Source organism: Choloepus didactylus, chromosome 1, assembly GCF_015220235.1.
Source record: "Choloepus didactylus isolate mChoDid1 chromosome 1, mChoDid1.pri, whole genome shotgun sequence".
In the NCBI taxonomy this organism is placed as follows: Eukaryota; Metazoa; Chordata; class Mammalia; order Pilosa; family Megalonychidae; genus Choloepus; species Choloepus didactylus.
In genome coordinates this window covers 211,248,178-211,266,096 of record NC_051307.1, presented here as the reverse complement: position 1 = coordinate 211,266,096, position 17,919 = coordinate 211,248,178, and the positions used below count along the sequence as shown (strand labels likewise).

General features: G+C 37.6%; 1 protein-coding gene across 1 annotated transcript in view; it reads left to right on the top strand.

The window, feature by feature from the left end:
- DENND6A (DENN domain containing 6A) overlaps positions 1-17,919 on the top strand; it is a 107,173-nt gene that overhangs the window by 70,418 nt on the left and 18,836 nt on the right. The window contains 4 exon segments of the mRNA XM_037798856.1: positions 7,781-7,903; positions 8,417-8,516; positions 10,510-10,547; positions 10,549-10,564. Coding sequence (XP_037654784.1) covers positions 7,781-7,903; positions 8,417-8,516; positions 10,510-10,547; positions 10,549-10,564 — 277 coding nt within the window.

The following is a 17,919-nucleotide window of genomic DNA, read 5'->3' as shown; positions in this document are numbered from 1 at the left end:
AAAGATCCAAAGTGTACAATCAGTTTCCCCTGGTATCCTCATACAGCTGTGCATCCATAGCCACACTTAATTTTTGTTCAATTTTTAGAAGCTTTTCATTACTCCAGACAAGAAATAAAGTAAAAGATGAAAAAAGAAAAAAAAGAAAAGGAAACTCGAATCCTCCCATATCCCTAACCAATCCCCCTCAATTGTTGACTCGTATTGTTGGTATAGTACATTTGTTACTGTTTATGAAAAAATGTTGAAATACTACTAACTGTACTATATAGTTTGCAATAGGTATATATTTCTTCCCTATATGCTCCTCTATTATTAACTTCTAATTGTATTGTCATACATTTGTTCTGGTTCATGGAAGAGATTTCTAGTATTTGTACAGTTAATAATGGACATTGCCCACCATAGGATTCAGTTTTATGCATTTCCATCTTTTGATCTCCGACTTTCCTTTTGGTGACATACATGACTCTGAGCTTCCCCTTTCCGCCTCATTCACGCACCATTCGGCGCTGTTAGTTATTCTCACATCTTGCTACCGACACCTCTGTTCATTTCCATGCATTTAAGTTCATCCTAGTTGAACATTCTGCTCATACTAAGCAACCGCTCCTCATTCTTAAGCCTTGTCCTTTATCTTGGTACCTTGTATTTCATGTCTATGAGTTTCCATATCATAATTAGTTCCTATCATTGAGACCCTGTAATATTTGTTCTTATGTTTCTGGCTTATTTCACTCAGTATATTGCCCTTGAGGTTTTGTCATCAACCCATTTTTTTTTTTAAGATTTTTTTTTTCACACACCATACATTCCATCCTAAGTAAACAATCGATGGTTCTCTGTATGGTCACATATTTATGTGTTCACCACCTTCACCGCTATCTATATAAGGGCTTCTACATTTCTTCCACAAGGCAGGAGGGAGAGTCAAAGAAGGTAGAGAGGCAAAAGAAAGAGGAAGAAAAATGACAGCTAGGAAGTAGCAAAAGGAAAAGTAACCTTAAATCAAAGTAAAGAGTCAGACAACACCACCAATGTCAAATGTCTAACATGCCTCCCCTCTCCCCCCCCTCTTATCTGCATTTACCTTGGTATATCACCTTTGTTACATTAAAGGAAGCATAATACAATGATTCTGTTAGTTACAGTCTCTAGTTTATATTGATTGCATCCCTCCCCCAATGCCTCCCCATTTTTAACACCTTGCAAGGTTGACATTTGCTTGTTCTCCCTCTTAAAAGAACATATTTGTACATTTTATCACAGTTGTTGAACACTCTGGATTTCACCAAGTTACACTGTCCCATTTTTTATCTTTCCTCCTTTCTTCTGGTGTCTCACATGCTCCCAACCTTCCTCTCTCAACCATATTAATAGTTATCTTTGTTCAGTGTACTTACATTGCTGTGTTACCATCTCCCAAAATTGTGTTCCAAACTACGTACTCCTGTCTTCTCCTGTCACTCTGTAGTGCTCCCTTTAGTATTTCCTGTAGGGCGGGTGTCTTGTTCACAAAGTCTCTCATTGTCTGTCAGAAAATATTTTGAGCTCTCCCTCATATTTGAAGGACAGCTTTGCTGGATACAGGATTCTTGGTTGGCGGTTTTCCTCTTTCAGTATCTTAAATATATCACACCACTTCCTTCTTGCCTCCATGGTTTCTGCTGAGAGGTCCGCACATAGTCTTATTAAGCTTCCTTTGTATGTGATGGATTGCTTTTATCTTGCTGCTTTCAGGATTCTGTCTTTGTCTTTGACATTTGATAATCTGATTATTAAGTGTCTTGGCGTAGGCCTGTTCAGATCTGTTCTGTTTGGAGTACGCTGCGCTTCTTGGATCTGTAATTTTATGTCTTTCGTAAGAGATAGGAGATTTTCATTGATTATTTCCTCTATTATTGCCTCTGCTCCTTTTCCCTTCTCTCCTCCTTCTGGGATACCAATGATACGTACATTCTTGTACTGTTTCATCCTTAAGTTCCCGGAGATGTTGGTCATATTTTTTCATTCTTTTCTCCATCTTCTCCTTTGCGTGTAGGCTTTCAGGTATTTTGTTCTCCAGTTCTTGGGTGTTTTCTTCTGCCTCTTGAGATCTGCTGTTGTATGTTTCCATTGAATCTTTCATCTCTTGTGTTGTGCCTTTCATTTCCATAGATTCTACTAGTTGTTTTTTTGAACTTTTGATTTCTGCCTAATGTATGCCCAGTGTTGTCTTTAGAGCCTCTATCTCTTTTGCAAAATATTCTCTAAACTTCTTGAATTGATTTAGCGTTAGTTGTTTAAATTCCTGTATCTCAGTTGAAGTGTACGTTTGTTCCTTTGAACAAAAAGTGTTTCATTTTTCTTAGTGTAGGTTGTAGTTTTCTGTTGCCTAGGCATCTGACCTCCTCTGCCACCCCAATCAGGTTTTCCCAGATGAGAACAGGTTCAGGTCACAGAAGGAGGAAATATTCAATATCTGGTTTCCCTGATGGTTTTCTTAGAGGATTGATACACCTGTGCTTTTCTGCCCAGCAGTTGCACCTGTCTGCCTGTCACCGGCTGCTGTAAGAGGGTGTGGCCTGTGGCTCTCCTCCCCCAGGCTTTGGGGTCTGGTTCCAGTAAGGCAGGCAGTAGAGCTGGGCCCCTCCCTCTTCTCTTGGGAAGCTAGGCCCCCTCCAGAGAGGTCACTGCATATCAATAAGTTCTTTGTTTCTCTCACTCTGCTGATCATAGTGTTTTGATTTTAAAATGGCTGAGGCTGTCTTTACTGCAAAGTGCTGCAGGCTGAAAATGGCTGAGGTTTTCTCCACAGAGAGAGAGAAAGGGACCGAAAATCTCCCAGGTTCACCCGTCAGCCAGAGATAGCACCCGATCCTCTGGGCTCCCTGTCCTGAGACAGATATGTCCCCTGACTCTCCCAAAGTCAGTTGTCACCAAAAGCCTCTGTCTGCTTGTTGAGGATTCGCTGTCTGTATTGAGCAATTAACATTAAAACCCCAGTTGGAGCTCGGCTGAGAGAGTGCTGCTCTCTAGCACTGCGAGGCTTCCGTGAGAGAGGGGATCTTGGCTCTCAGCGCTGGTCCGCAGTTTTACTTACAGATTTTGTGCTGTGATCTCGGGCATTCCTCCCAATTCAGGTTGGTGGATGATGAGTGGACAGTCAAATTTGTCTCCCTGCAGTTATTCCAGGTTATTTACTAGTTTTTTGGTCATTTATGAATTGTTCCCGGGGGGAACTAACAGTTTTCCACTCCTCTCTATGCTGCCATCTTAGCGTCTCCTCCTGTCTCTCTGGGAATCTTGATCTATTCTGTTTGTTTTTGTTTTGCCCCTGTGGTTTTTATAACACTCCTTTTGTTGGACCTAGCAGCTTTTGCCTGGAGGGCAAATTCTGGAAGGAAGGTCATCCCAGAGAAGACTTTCCCAAGTCACTATTTCTCAGGCAAAACAGGGCCAGGGACCCACGAAGGGGGCTCAGATCACCTCCGAAGAGTCCTGCGGTGAGAGTCGGGAAAGACTCCAGAGCCTTTTTATGACTCCCTGATGCTGCATTTTCCTGGCCTGCCCAGCAGATGAGCACTGTTTAGCAAACTGTTCCCTGTAGCCCTAAGGAAGCACTGTGTCTATAAACCTCCACTGTCCCCCCATTCCACCTCTCCCATTGGCAGTGCAGCATTGTTGAAACAGTGGCCGCATTCATCCCTCTCTGTGGTGGGTTGATACAGCAGCTCCGAGCCGGGACCCAGTGAACTAATTCTCTGATAAATGGCTGTGATCAGTGCTCGGCCATGCCCTCCCTGTTCTAGAGGAAGAAAACTTCCAAGTTTCTCACTTTCTGCAAGAGCCAGCCAGGGACGAGGTGCTGTACTTTTTTTTTTTTTTTTAATTAACCGTATTTTTAAAATTGTGGAATGTAACATATATACATAGAAGTGATAGCTTTTCAAGTGCAATTTAACAAGTAGTGAGCAAATTTCAAAGAATGTTATGGGTTATAGTTCCACAATTTCAGTTATTTCCTTATTGTGAAATATAGCATATATAAGGTGATAACTTTCAAATAATAAGGAGCTATAGAACAAACTTCAAAGGATGCTATGGGTTACAGTTCCACCATTTCAATTCTTCCTTCTAGCTAGTCTAATACTGTAGAAACTAAGAAAAAGAAAATTATATAGAGATTCAGTATTCATAATCCTTTGTTAAATTACATCTTGCCTGTTGCTACCCTTTCGTCTAGTTGAATCGTTTTTCTGATCTTCAGGGATGTCTAGGCAGTGACCACCCTAACATGTTCATGTTGAAAAGGGGTGTCAACATTATGGGAAAAAGGGACACATCTGGTTGATATTCTTGAAGAAGCTATTGCCTCTGGGTATTGGGACTTAGCTGGCATGGGAGTTCTCTGGAAGATTTAAGTTTCTGAGGAATAAACTCAAATGAGTGAAACTTTTATAGAGTCTTGGATAGGGATCCAGTTATTCTTTAGGGGTTTTGGGACTACTTTGACTTGGGCTTATCATATTGTGGCCATTTGGCATATCTAGGTGAGGCTTACATAGGAGTAACCTCCTGGAGAGCCTCTTGACTCTATTTGAATTCTCTTAGCCACTGAAACCTTATTTTGTTGCCTTTCTTTTCCCCTTTTTGGTCAAAAAAGGCATTCTCAACTCCTCAATGCCGGGGTCAGGTTCATGTATCCCAGAACAAGTTTTTTCTGGGGTGCATACAGCTTCAAACCTCCACAGTCAATTTTTGATGATCTTTTCAAGCATCCAACTTGTGGTTTTGTTGATTCTCTTGATTTTTCTTTTCTCTATTTCATTTATTTCTGCTCTAGTCGTCATTGATTCCTTGTGTTATCTTTGGGTTTAGTGTGCTCTTCCTTTTCTTTTCCTCCAGGTGTGAGGTTAGGTCACTGATTTGAAATCTTTTTTCTTTCTTAATGTGAGTATTTAGAGCTATGTATATCCTTCTCAGCACTGCCTTTGCATAACTTTTGATATGTTTACTTTTTTGGTTGCATTATTGTATTTCCTAATTTCCCTTTGCGATTTCTTCTTGGACCCATTGGTGATTTATCATTGTTTATTTTGATGTTCAAATTGTCCTCATTTTGGCCAGTTTGAACCTCCTTTAGCTGTGTGGCTTCAACATTTTTATTTTGGTTTCGACATATCTCTGTCATTCTTGGAATACTTTCTTGCTGTCTGCCATAAGATATTGTAGACTTAGCTTTTTTTTTTTAATTAAAAAAATTATAAGCTATAATTCACATACCATAATTTTCACCCCTTTAATGTGTACAATTCACTGTTTGTTTTTAATATAGTTACGAATTTGTGCAACCATCACCACTGATTCTAGAACCTTTTCATTACCCTAAAAGGAAACCCTGTACCCACTGAGCTGTTACTTGCCATTTTCCCTCCCTCTTGCCCCTGACATTCACTAAATCTAACTTTTGCCTCTGTGTACTTATGTATTGTGGACATTATATATAAATGAAGTCATGCAATATGTGCCTTTTTGTGTCTGCCCTCTTTCACTTCAGATCCATCCTTATTATAGCGTGAATCAGTACTTTATTCCTTTTTTAGCAGAATAATATTCCATATTATGGATATACCAGATTTTGTTTATCCATTTATCCATTGGTGCACATTTGGCTTGTTCCTCCTTTTTTAGCTATTATGAATTACGTGGCTGTGAACATTTGTGTACATGTATTTATGTGGACATATGTTTTCTGTTCTTTTGGGTTCCAGGCTTATATTTTCTTTGCTCCAGTCCTGGAATCAGCCATTTCTCCAAGAAGACTTGGTTCTTTTTAGTGGAGAATAGAATATAGAAGCCAGATATGGGCCCTAAGTGTGTTCATTCCTATTGGGGTATCATTGCTTTTAGGCCCTCTTTGTGGTAGACTCAGGTTGTGTGTGTATGTATGTGTGTATATATATGCACATATAAAATATATCCATATATACATTTTTACTTTTATATTTATTTCTTTATCATATATATTAAAAACCATAAAGCCACACCAATACCTCTAATTTTAGACCACACAAGACAGCTCATCCAGCTTTCTCCCTTTCTGTATCTGAACTTCCCTTCCCTGACAGTGAAACTGCCTATTATCCTTAATTTATTTACTTATTTGATCAGTTCCCTTGTTGGTTACCAGTCTCTCATCTTTAGTGCAAGCTTCTCCCCTGTGCAAGTGCCTTAGTCACCCCTCTCATGATCTGACACCTGACACTGGTTGTTCTTCTGCATGGACACCCTCTTTACCCTGCTCAGGCTCTTAACTCCCCACCATGGTTTGACATCCATGTGGGTCAAACTTTTCCCCCATTCATGCTCTTTCGTCTCACACGAGAACACCTCTCTATCCTTACCCTGTTGAGTTTCTGACTCACCATGCCAGACTGACTCCCACATGAATGCCCTCCTTACACCACTTGTTTTCCAATATTCTACTCCAGGCCACCTCTCCAAGGGGATCCCCTCATCTCTCTCCTCTGACGTTTTATGCAGGTGTTCCCACACATGGACAACTTCCTCACCCCACTCTGGTTCTGACACATCAGGTTGCTCCTCCATGGGGTCACCTTCCTTGTGCTGCCCAGGCTCTGTCACCTTAAGCCACACCAGCCCCACATGAACAACCTTCTCCCCATGTTTTGGCTCCAGCACATCTACAGTAGGCCACCATGTGAACACCATGTGAACACCATGTGAACACCATGTGAACACCCAGCTCACACAAGCTCATACAAGCTCCCAATATCCTGCTCTGGACCAACATTGCTCCCTTCCCTTCTGGCTGAGGTGCCAGCCTTGTTCTGCTTTAGAATTGAATTGTTTGGGAGGGAGGAAAAGAGGAAGAGGAAGAACTACTTTGTCTTATTCTTGAATTGCTTTTGTTTTTTTTGCACTTCTTCCTTTTTGTCTTAATTAAATCTCCCTAAAATTTCCATTTCACCAATTTGTTGCGTATCTTTGCACTTAAAGGGCATTTTGATTTTTTCTTTTTGTGTGTTTGTGGGGTGGGGGAATAGTTTTTGTCTAGAGTGGTTGGTTATGATTTTTATAAATAAATAAGTATTTTTTTCTTTTACCTTCATAATATACTAAAAAAATGTGTGACCCTACCAGGAGGAAATTACTAAATAAGTAAAAGTTGCCCAGTGTCTGGTGTTTAGTAATGTATGGGCATGGTGGAGTCTTGGCAGGCCTCCACCTAATTCCAGGACTGCTGTAAAAATATGCAGTGTTTCTGAAGGAGAAGGATCCACTCAGGAAATAAGTCTCTAGTTTGGTGTTAGTACTCCCCCTTGTGATTTGTTTTAATCATTCTTTAATATCGAAAGCATCAGCTTTTAAATTATGTACCTTCAAGAAACATCTTTTAGAAAATTTTCTTTGTTTCCTTCAAAATATTTAGGGTAAAAGTTCAAATGTAACACAGCAAGAATGATAAAATAGATACTACCATATGGTACAACAATTCAGTAATTATTTTATATGCTTTTGTTTGTATGTTTTTGCATCAACATATTGTATTAACTTTTGTCAAAATTGGAACAGAATCAAATATGGATATGTTTTTATGTGGATAAAAGGGACTTATGTCTAAGTATCACCCATATTCTACATGAATTGTGTATCAGATCAAGATACAAACATTTGCGAGTGTGTATACAATGTGACGCTTTTAGAATGATTATATAGGAACTTAAAAAGCAGAATTGGATAAATAGAATATTTCTGCTTTGTAAATACCTTTCAGGTGTTTCTGCCCAGTTTTTCTTCATAGTCAGATGCTTTGGGAGCTTGTGTTGTTGGGAGAGCCCCTTGTAGTTATGGCACCATCACCACTGGAGTCGTCAGAGACGGTATTGGCACTTGTTGGGTGAGTATATTTTTTTTGTGATGGTCACATGTGCAGCACTTTCCTTTCTGTGATATGTTCCACATATATTACTGCATTTGATTAATGCAACAACCTAGTAAGAAAGTAGTGCTCATAATAGCTCCATTTTATGGATGAGAAAATTGATGCAGCCTTCATGATGACTGGAACCATGTTTTTATTGTTCCCAGCACTGAGCATCTTCATATTCACTTACATTTTGATACTTGATAAATATTCGTTGTACTGATGGTCGGTCAGTGACTAGTTAAAAGCAGGTAGCTAGTGAATGGTGGGGTCAGAATTCCACCTTTCTTCTGCCTAAAACCCTGCATTCTTTCAGTTTGCCATTTCACATTACATATTTCCATTGGTCTTTCTAGTTTTCTGAAATACATTTACCATTTATTGAAATAGGTAAATTATTCCATTGGGTGTATGCTGGTTCCTTAAAACTTTTATGGAGGCTTTAACTCTTGTGATCTTGTTTTTCATGTTCTTCCTGTTCCACAGCTGTATTTCTCCACTAAAGTACTACAGTGATTTCCGACCCTATTTCACAATTCATGATAGTGAATTTAAAGAATATACTACTCGTACGCAAGCCCCGTGAGTAAACAGAATAAATTTTATTGATCGGGTTTATAACTGAAGTTATATAGAATTATTTTGGGTAATTATTTTAACATTTAATATAAATTTCAAACTTGTAGGTAGACTGATTTTATAAAGGAAGTTTTGGGAACTGCTGGTGGTAATAATTTCAGATTTCAAGAGTCAGTATCTTATTTTCTTTGAGAGATTTTATTTCTTAATTAAAGCTGTCTTTTCTATGATAGCCATTCTACTGTACTTTCAATTCTGTCCTCTTTCTTTACCTTAGCACTGCTTGCTGCAACAATAGTCTCTTCTTACTTCTATAACTTCCTTTTCCTTCTGCTTTCTTCATTGATTTAGCATGTAAATATGAAAAATCTTCCCAATCTGTAAATGGGAAAAAAATAATGTTCCCTTTTCCTTTTTAGCTCCTGCCCTATTGCTTACCATCTATTCGTAGCTAAATTTCTAGAACAACAACAGAATCTCCATTTACTGATTCTCCTTCTTGGTTTCTTGGTTGCTTCTTAGTCCATTGCATGTTGACTTCCTCATTGTCACTGAAGTTGTTCTTGCCGAAGTTATCAAGACACTTCTCACTGCCTAATCCAGTGGGCACATTTGTCCTATTTTTTCCCATCTGCCTTTTCTTATAACATTTAAGCTGTTAATGCTGAGTGTATTTTAGTCCTTGATGCCACTCCTGGCTGGCTGACAGTGTTTCTCTTTTCCTTTTTCAGACTTTTGTTTCTCTGCTAACCTCATAAGTATTGGTGTTCTCCAGTATTGTGTTCTTTGTTCTAATTTCAGCCTAATTCTTCTTGTAAATTCTTATGTATACTTATGGCCTTTGTAAACACCCATAAACTGATGACTGAAACATATATTCCTAACTCAGATTTCTGCGAGTTCTAGTCCTATATATCTAGTTGATTGCTTTGTTAGTGGTTTTTTTTGTTTTTGCTTTTTTTTTTTAAAGCACATTGCCACCTGGACATCTTAATAGTGCTGAATTCTTTTTGCCTCTGTCTGCTCTCCCCTAATTAGCTCCCTCTTGCTATTTTCATGAATGGTATTACTATTCACTTGGTTATCAGAAATCTGAATTGTCATAAATTTTTCCTTCTCAACATGCCTTACATCAGGTTTTACCAAATTCTGTCAGTACAGAATCCTAAATGTCTCTCATAATGCTTGTTATCTTCTTTCTGCAGCTGCCTTTCCACTCTTAATGCCTCTGGTCTTTCTCATATCCCTTGCTGCTTTATGCCCAATCCCTTCCCTCCTTGTAGGGCATCTTCCAAACATCCCACAGAGTGGTCTTTCTAAGAAGCATATTTTCATTCTGTGGCGTTCCTCCCCTTGGTTCTCTAATAGCTTCCTTTGCCTGCAAGATTACATCTAAACTTTTTAGCATGTTGACTTGATACTGAAAGATCTGGTCAGCATCTGTCCATCTACTCTCATTTCTGACTTCATCCTTCCCACTTTGTAGTTCAGAAATGCTGAACTATTTGTAGTTCCACAACAAACCATGACCTTGCTTCGCTGCTTTGCTTACTGATTGTGTTTCCTTGCATCACCCTTACCCCTTTTACCCACTTGCAAAAAGCTTCTGTTCATCTTTCAAGCCTTTGCACAAATGTCATCTCTTTGGTGAAGCTGTTGCTTCAATTCCTGGTAGTCATAGGTTCTCCTTTTTGTTTATTGTACATTTACACCATCTTTACTGTCTTCTATTTCTAGCATCAAAAGGGTATGTATATCTTTCTTTCTTAGGCCTGCGTGCTGTTGGAAGGACTGTGTCTTTTCATCTTCATGTGCATAGAGCCAAACACGGTGCTTTGGCACATCATAGTTGATATGCATTACCTTGAATGAATAAAGGAAAAGATAATCTGTTATTTATTGTTCACTCAAAAGAAATGTGACATATTCTCTACTGAGGAGGATTCATCTTTTTATCATTTTGTTTTTTTGTTTTGTTTTATTTTCATGTAGGCCCTCAGTCCATATTAGGAGTAACCAACCCTTTTTTTGCTAAAACACCAGCACTGGCCACACATATATTCGAATAGGAGGACCGTAAACCTCCAGTAAAGTAAAGTATATAAACTTGGTATTGTTTTTACGAGTGTAGTGTGACTGAGCAGGTTTATTTCTTCTTTGTTTACATCCCTTTCTTACTTGTTAATTACGCTGATGGTGACCTTCTTTGAGGCACACTGAATATTGGTTTTTGGGCATAACCTGCTGAACTATGATGGTTCTTAGATGTATAATCCAGCATTCACCTACCAAAAAATGTGTTAGGAACCTTGAATGAGTTATAACAAAATGAAAGCTCAAAAATTTGAGCTACTTTGTATAAGTACAATAAAACCAGGGATTTCCAACAGTTCTTGAGTAAAACCTTACAGAAAGCTCTAATTCTCAGTTTAGGTTCTCAAAACAAGTATTACATAACTGTGGCATTGGTATAAGTAGTGGTGTGGTGAAAAGGTAGTGTGTTTCTTGAGGAAAAGACATACATATTTACATCTCATATAATTCATATATATCTCAGATAATCTCATACCTTTCTCATAGTCAGAGTTTAATGTTTATTAAATGAGGGTAAATGAATTCTGAAGTTGTAAGTTTTGTTAATGTAGATGACAATTTAATGGTCCTCTAATACCTTACTGGACAATTGTGAATTTTCCACTGATGTAGTTGAGACGTGAGATATTTAAAATATTTTTTAACTTTATGATCTACTTTTCTTTTAAAGAATTTCCTTCTGGTTCAAATAGTTATATCTAAAACGTTATTTAATAATACGATTATTTTATAAGAAATCCCTTCTATACCCATAAAGCTACATAGACATATTAGTGTCAGTTTGTAACATCTCACAACATATTATTTACAAATATTTGACTCAGGCTTACACTGGAATCCTTAGAAACCTTATGAAATAGAGAAAAGAGTTTTACCCTGGCAGCCAGAGCTGTGTTATCTTAGGCAGAATAGCCTCTTTAAATCTCAAATTCTTTGTCTAATGGGAGGATTAAATACAATGACTGACACATAGCCCTCTGTAAATGTCCTGGTCCCACTGCCATTGCATTAGTGTCTGAGTATTGATGATAGTTCCAAGTACAGGAGTCACTAGAGTCTTACATATGAGAAATTTTTTAAAAACCTTAATTTAATATTGATGTTTACCTTAATGATTTTGTCCCAGTAATCTAGACCATTGTTTAATGCAATATAGTAGAATGCAGTTTATTTTTTTTTCTTTAAACTTATATTTTGAAATAATTTAAAACTTATAGGAGAATTGCAAAAATAATACAAACCTCATACTGAGAACTCTCAACTATCCCACCCCTCCCCAGATCTACGAAATTTTAGCTTTTTGCCACATGTGCCATATCATTTTATCATTTTATCAATCCATCATCTCTCTTTCTCCCCTATCTCTCTCTCACTCTCCTCTCTTCTCCCTCCTCTCTTCTCTCTCCCTCTCCTGAACAGTGTAAAGCGGATTGCACACATCAGACTCCTTGAACACATAATAGTTCCACGTACATTTCCTACAAACAAGGATCTTCACTTATGTTATCAGTTTAAGTGCTATACATTTCCTATGAACCAGGATCTTACATTATCACTTTAAGTGCTATTACCAAGTTCAAGGAATTCAACATTGATACAAAGCTTAAATTCTATATTCCAGTTTTTAAAATGAGCCAATGATGTCCTTTTGAGCCTTTTCTCCCCATTCATAGATCCCATCTAGTATCATGTGTTATTTATTTGTCATTATCTCTTTAGTTTCTGTTTTTTTTTAATTTTGGAAACATATATACAACATAAATCTTCTGATCTCATCCTTCCCAAAATGTACCATTCAACCGGATTAATCACATTCACAATTTTGCAGTATCCTCACAACTATCCATTACTAGAACTTTCCCTTCACAGACAGTAAACCTACACTCATTTTGCATTAACTCCGCATACCTCGCTCTCCCCCCACCCCAGTAATTCTATTTCTCTGATTTTGTACTCTCTGGTGTTTTCTTTGTAGTTACCATGGGGTTAAATTTAACATCCTAAGTCTATATCAATCTTGTTTGCTTTGATAACAACTTAACTTCAATAGTATACGCAAACATTGTTCTTATACTCCTCCACCCACCTACCTTTATGTAGTTCTTGTCAAATATTGTAGATCTGTACATTAGGAGTTCAAAACCATGATTTATCATTACATTTTATGCATTTGCCTTTTAGATACTGTAGAATGTAATAAGTGGAGTTAGAAACCAAAAACATAATAGTACTGGTATTTATATTTACCCATGTCATTATCTTTACTAGAGAGCTATATTTTTTCATGTGACTTCAGTCAGTCATCTAGTGAGTATTCTTTCCTTTCAGTTGAAGTACTTCCTTTAGCCTTTCTTATAGGGCTGGTCTAGTGGTAACAGTCTCCCTTACCTTTTGTTTGTCTGGGAATGTCATAATCTCTCCCTCATTTTTGAAAGACCGTTTTACCAGATATATAATTCTTGGTTGGCATTTTTGTTTGTTTGTTTGTTTCAGCACTTTAAATATGGCATTCCATTGCATTCTTGCCTCCATGGTTTCCAGTGACAGATTGGCACTTAATCTTATTGAGGCTCCTGTATATCTGACACATTGCTTCCCTTTTGCAGCTTTCAGAATTCTCTCTTTATCTTAGGCTTTGACAGTTTGACTGTAATATGTCATATTCTGGATCTATTTGGATTTATCCTCTTTGGAGTTGTTGAGCTTTTTCAATGTTTATATTCATGCTGTTCATTAAATTTGGGTTGTTTTTAACCTTTATTTCTTCAATTATTCTCTCTGCTCTTTCACTCTTTCTTCTTCTGGGACTCCCACAACACATATATTGATATACTTGATGGTGTCCCACAGGTTCTTTGGGCTCTGTTTACTTTTCTTCATTCTTTCTTCTTTCTGTTCCTCAGACTGAATGATTTCAATTGTCTTATCTTCAAGTTGTCTGATTCCTTCATCCTGCTCCAATTTGCTGTTGCATTCCTGTAGGGAATTTTTAATTTCTGTTACTGTGGTCTTTAGCTCTGTTTGGTTTGCTTTCATAATTTCACATTCAGTCTTCCTATTGTTTTCTTTGTGTGTTCCTCTGTCATTTTCCTTATTTCCTTTAGTTCTTTGTCCACGTTTTCCTTTATCACTTTGAGCATATTTGGGATCCTTTTTTTTTTAGTCTGTCTGATATGTTCCAGGCCTGGTCCTCTTCTTGATGGTTTTCTAATGCCTTAAATCTTCTCGTTTGCCTGGGCCATTGCTGCTGGTTTCTTTGCATGTTTGTAATCTTTTGTTGAAACCTGGACATTTTGATATTTGATTGTGGTGCTGCTGGAATTTAGACTCTGAGGTGTGTGTTACTTAAGCTTGTATCCAGCTTGTGTTATGACACAGTTTTCCTTAAATTCTAGGATTTAGAGGAAAAAAAAAAAAGGAAACAAAAAGAAAACACCTTTCCCAGTCTTTGCCTGATCTTTACAGATGAACTGGTGTGAGTGCTTTTTCAGAGCTTAGCCATACAATGAATATTGTATGGAATATTAATTAAACTTTATTTTAAGTAGCTTATCTTATAGGAGAGATGCTGTGTTTTCTCTGATTATTTCTGTAACCAGCTTATTTTAATCATTTCTTTGGCTATCACTTTTTCTGCAGGATAGATGATGTTGCATGGAAGCATTATGCTTTATAGGTCCTTAATAATCAGTGAGATGCAGAGCCCCCTTGAGGAGCTGGTGGAGAATGCAGGGGTATTGGCCTGCCCCACCTCAATGGTTGCTCATGTGCTCATAGACATAGGGGACTGGTGGTTTGATGGGCTGAGCCCTCTACCACAGGACTTGCCCTTGGGAAGACTGTTGCTGTAAAGGAGAGGATAGGCTTCCCTGCAATTGTGCCTAAGAGCCTCCTGCCTAATGCCTCTTTGTTGCTTAGATGTGGCCCTCTCTCTCTAGCTAAGCCAACTTGAAAGGTGAAACAACTGCCCTCCCCACTACATGGGATCAGACACTCTGGCAATGTGGAATATGACTCCCGGGGAGGAATGTAGACCCGGCATCCTGGGATGGAGAACATCTTCTTGACCAAAAGGGGGAAATGAAAGGAAATGAAATAAGTCTCAGTGGCAGAAAGATTCCAAAAGGAGCCGAGAGGTCACTCTGGTGGGCACTCTTATGCACAATATAGACAACCCTTTTTAGGTTCTGATGAATTTGGGTAGCTGGCGGTAGATACCTGAAACTATCAAAGTACAACCCAGAACCCATGAATCTTGAAGACGATTGTATAAAAATGGAGCTGATGAGGGGTGACAATGGAATTGGGAAAGCCATAAGGACCATATTCCCCTTTGTCTAGTTTATGGATGGATGAGTAGAAAAATGGGGGAAACAAACAAACAAACAAACAAAGAGACAAAGGCACCCAGTGTTCTTTTTACTTTAATTGCTCTTTTTCACTTTAATTATTATTCTTGTTATTTTTGTGTGTGTGGTAATGAAGATGTTAGGGATTGATTTAGGTGATGAATGTAAACTATGTAATGGTTCTGTGAACAATCGAATGTATGATTTGTTTTGTATGACTGCATGGTATGTGAATATATCTCAATAAAATGAATATTAAAAAAATAATCAGTGAATAGTGGATGATACAGAATGTCAGCATCCTTGGTTTGGTTCTTGTTAAATTGGTAGAAGTGGTAGGTTGTGGGCAGAGGCACCAGGGGTGTTTCATTGATTTGGGGCATGATGTATATCTGGCTGTTTCTGGGACTGGCAGTTCTTTTGTGGGCAGAGGTCTTAAAAGAATTTCAAAATTTTATTAAATTTAGTGTGTTTAGCATACTTTTTCCCATTTATTTTTTAATGTAGAAGTGTTGGGGGCATTTTTCTGTCCATTGAGTTCTAGACCAGAGGTCCACTGCATACATTGCACATGTTATACAACCCAGCAGCCCTGCTCCCTGTCTCTGATACCTGAAACTATCAAACTACAATCCAGAACCCATGAATCTGAATGTTCAAGACGATCTGAGAGGGTCATTTAAACTGCAGAAAAAATGTTTCATGCAGGACCAGCAGGGAAGGCACAGTAAAACTGAGCATTGCTCTGTTGCGTCCAGAACTTCGTAGCTTTATCAGAAACATTCGTTTTGTTTTTACTATGCAGAGAGTTAATGCCTCATGACATAAAGGATTTACTCTAGTTCTAGTTAATCCAAATCCTGTTAAACTAATAGATATAATGTTAAGATAATGCAATTTAACCAGCATTCCTCAAAGAAAAAACAGTTCTACTGGTGTATTTTGGATCAACCTACAAACTCAATTTCTGATTAGAAATTGGGTTTGGTAATTGCAGAACAGGAGAGGTAAAATACTTGGTCTGAACTTAGAACACTCTTGTGCAAGTATGTAGAGATGCGAAAGTGAGGGCTCTTAATGTTAAATCCCTCTTGTGTATGGTGTATATAACAGACACTGAATAAGTATTTTTAATAATTAATATTTAATTGAGGTATACTATATATGACACAAAAATCATTTTAACCATTTTAAATGCACAGTTCTTTGACATTAAGTACATTGACATTACTTTGTAATTTTCACCATCATCTATTTCTAGACTCCAGACTATTTTCACCCTCCCAAACCGAAACTCATCCTTATTTAGCAGTAACTCCCCATTTCCCCCCTAGTCCTCAGGTAACCACTGTTCTGCTTTCTGTCTCTATGACCTTGCTTTATCTAATATTTCATGTAAGAGAAATCGTAAAATATCTGTCCTTTTGTGCCTAGCTTATTTCACTCAACATGATGTCTTCAAATTTCATCCATGTTGTGGCATATACCAGTACTTCACTTCTTTTTATGACTGAATAATATTCCAATGTATGGATATAACGTGTTAAATTTATCCATTCTTTTGCTGATGTACACTTGGGTTGTTTTCACCTTTTGGCTATTGTGAATAATGTTGCAATGAACAACATTGGTGTAAAAATATCTGAGAGTCCCTGCTTTCAATTATTTTGGGTTTATACTTAGGAGTGAATCATCAGGTTATGTTAATTCTGTTTAATTTTCTGAGGAACTGCCGAACTATTTTCTACAGTGCTGCACTGTTTTTTATTCCCTCCAACAATGTATGAGGCTTCTTATTTCTCTGGATCCTTGCCAACATCTGCTATTTTCAGTTCTTTTAATAATAGCCATTCTAGTGGGTCTGAAGTGATATCTCATTCATTGCGTTTCTCTAATGGTCAGTAATGTTGAGCATATTTTGAAGAAACGGCTATTCAAATCTTTGGATCATTTTTCTTTAAAGCAGTTGTATTCACAGACCATACAATCCATCCAACATGTACAATCAGTTGCTCTCAGTATAATCACAGAGTTGTGTTTTCGTCATCACAATCAATTTTAGAACATTTTCATTGCTCCAAAAAGAAAACCCTATACCTTTTTTACCCCTTCTTATTGCACTTAGCATTGGTGTGGTACCTTTGTTGCAAGCAGTGAAAGAATATTAAAATATTACTGTTAACTATAGTCCATAGTTTGCGTTAGGTGTAATTTTTCCCATATACCATCCTATTGTTAACACCTTATAATAGTGACATACGTTTGTTCTAGTTCATGGCAGAACATTCTTATATTTATACTATTAACCACCTTCATTGTCTACAGCAGGACTCACTATGTTATATAGTCCCATGTTTCATCATCTACCTTTCCTTCTAGAGACATACATGACCCTAAACTTCCTCCTTCAACTACAATCACATACTCAATTCAGCGCTGTTAATTATATTCATAATAATATGCTACCATCACTTCTATCCATTTGCAAACATTTGCAATCAACCTTATTAAAAATTCTGCACAAGTTAAGCATAGCTCCCCATTCTCTACCTTCATTCTATCTCCTGGTAATCTATATTATGGATATTAACTCCATGACTTTATTCATTATAATTAATTCATATTAGTGAGATCATACAGTATATATTGTTTTGTGTCTGGCTTATTTCATTCAACATAATATCTTTAAAGTTCATCCATGTTGTTATATGCATCAAGACTTCATTCCTTCTTACAGCTGAATAATATTCCATCGTGTGTATATACCACATTTTGTTTCTTCATTCATTTTGATAGGCATCTGGGTTATTTCCATCTTTTGGCAATTGTAAGTAATACCACTATGAACATCGGTGTGCAAATGTCTGTTCATGACCTCTTTTCAGTTCTTCCGAGTATGTACCTAACAGCGGGATTGCCAGATCATATGGTAGTTCTATACTTAGTTTCCTGAGAAACTACCAAACT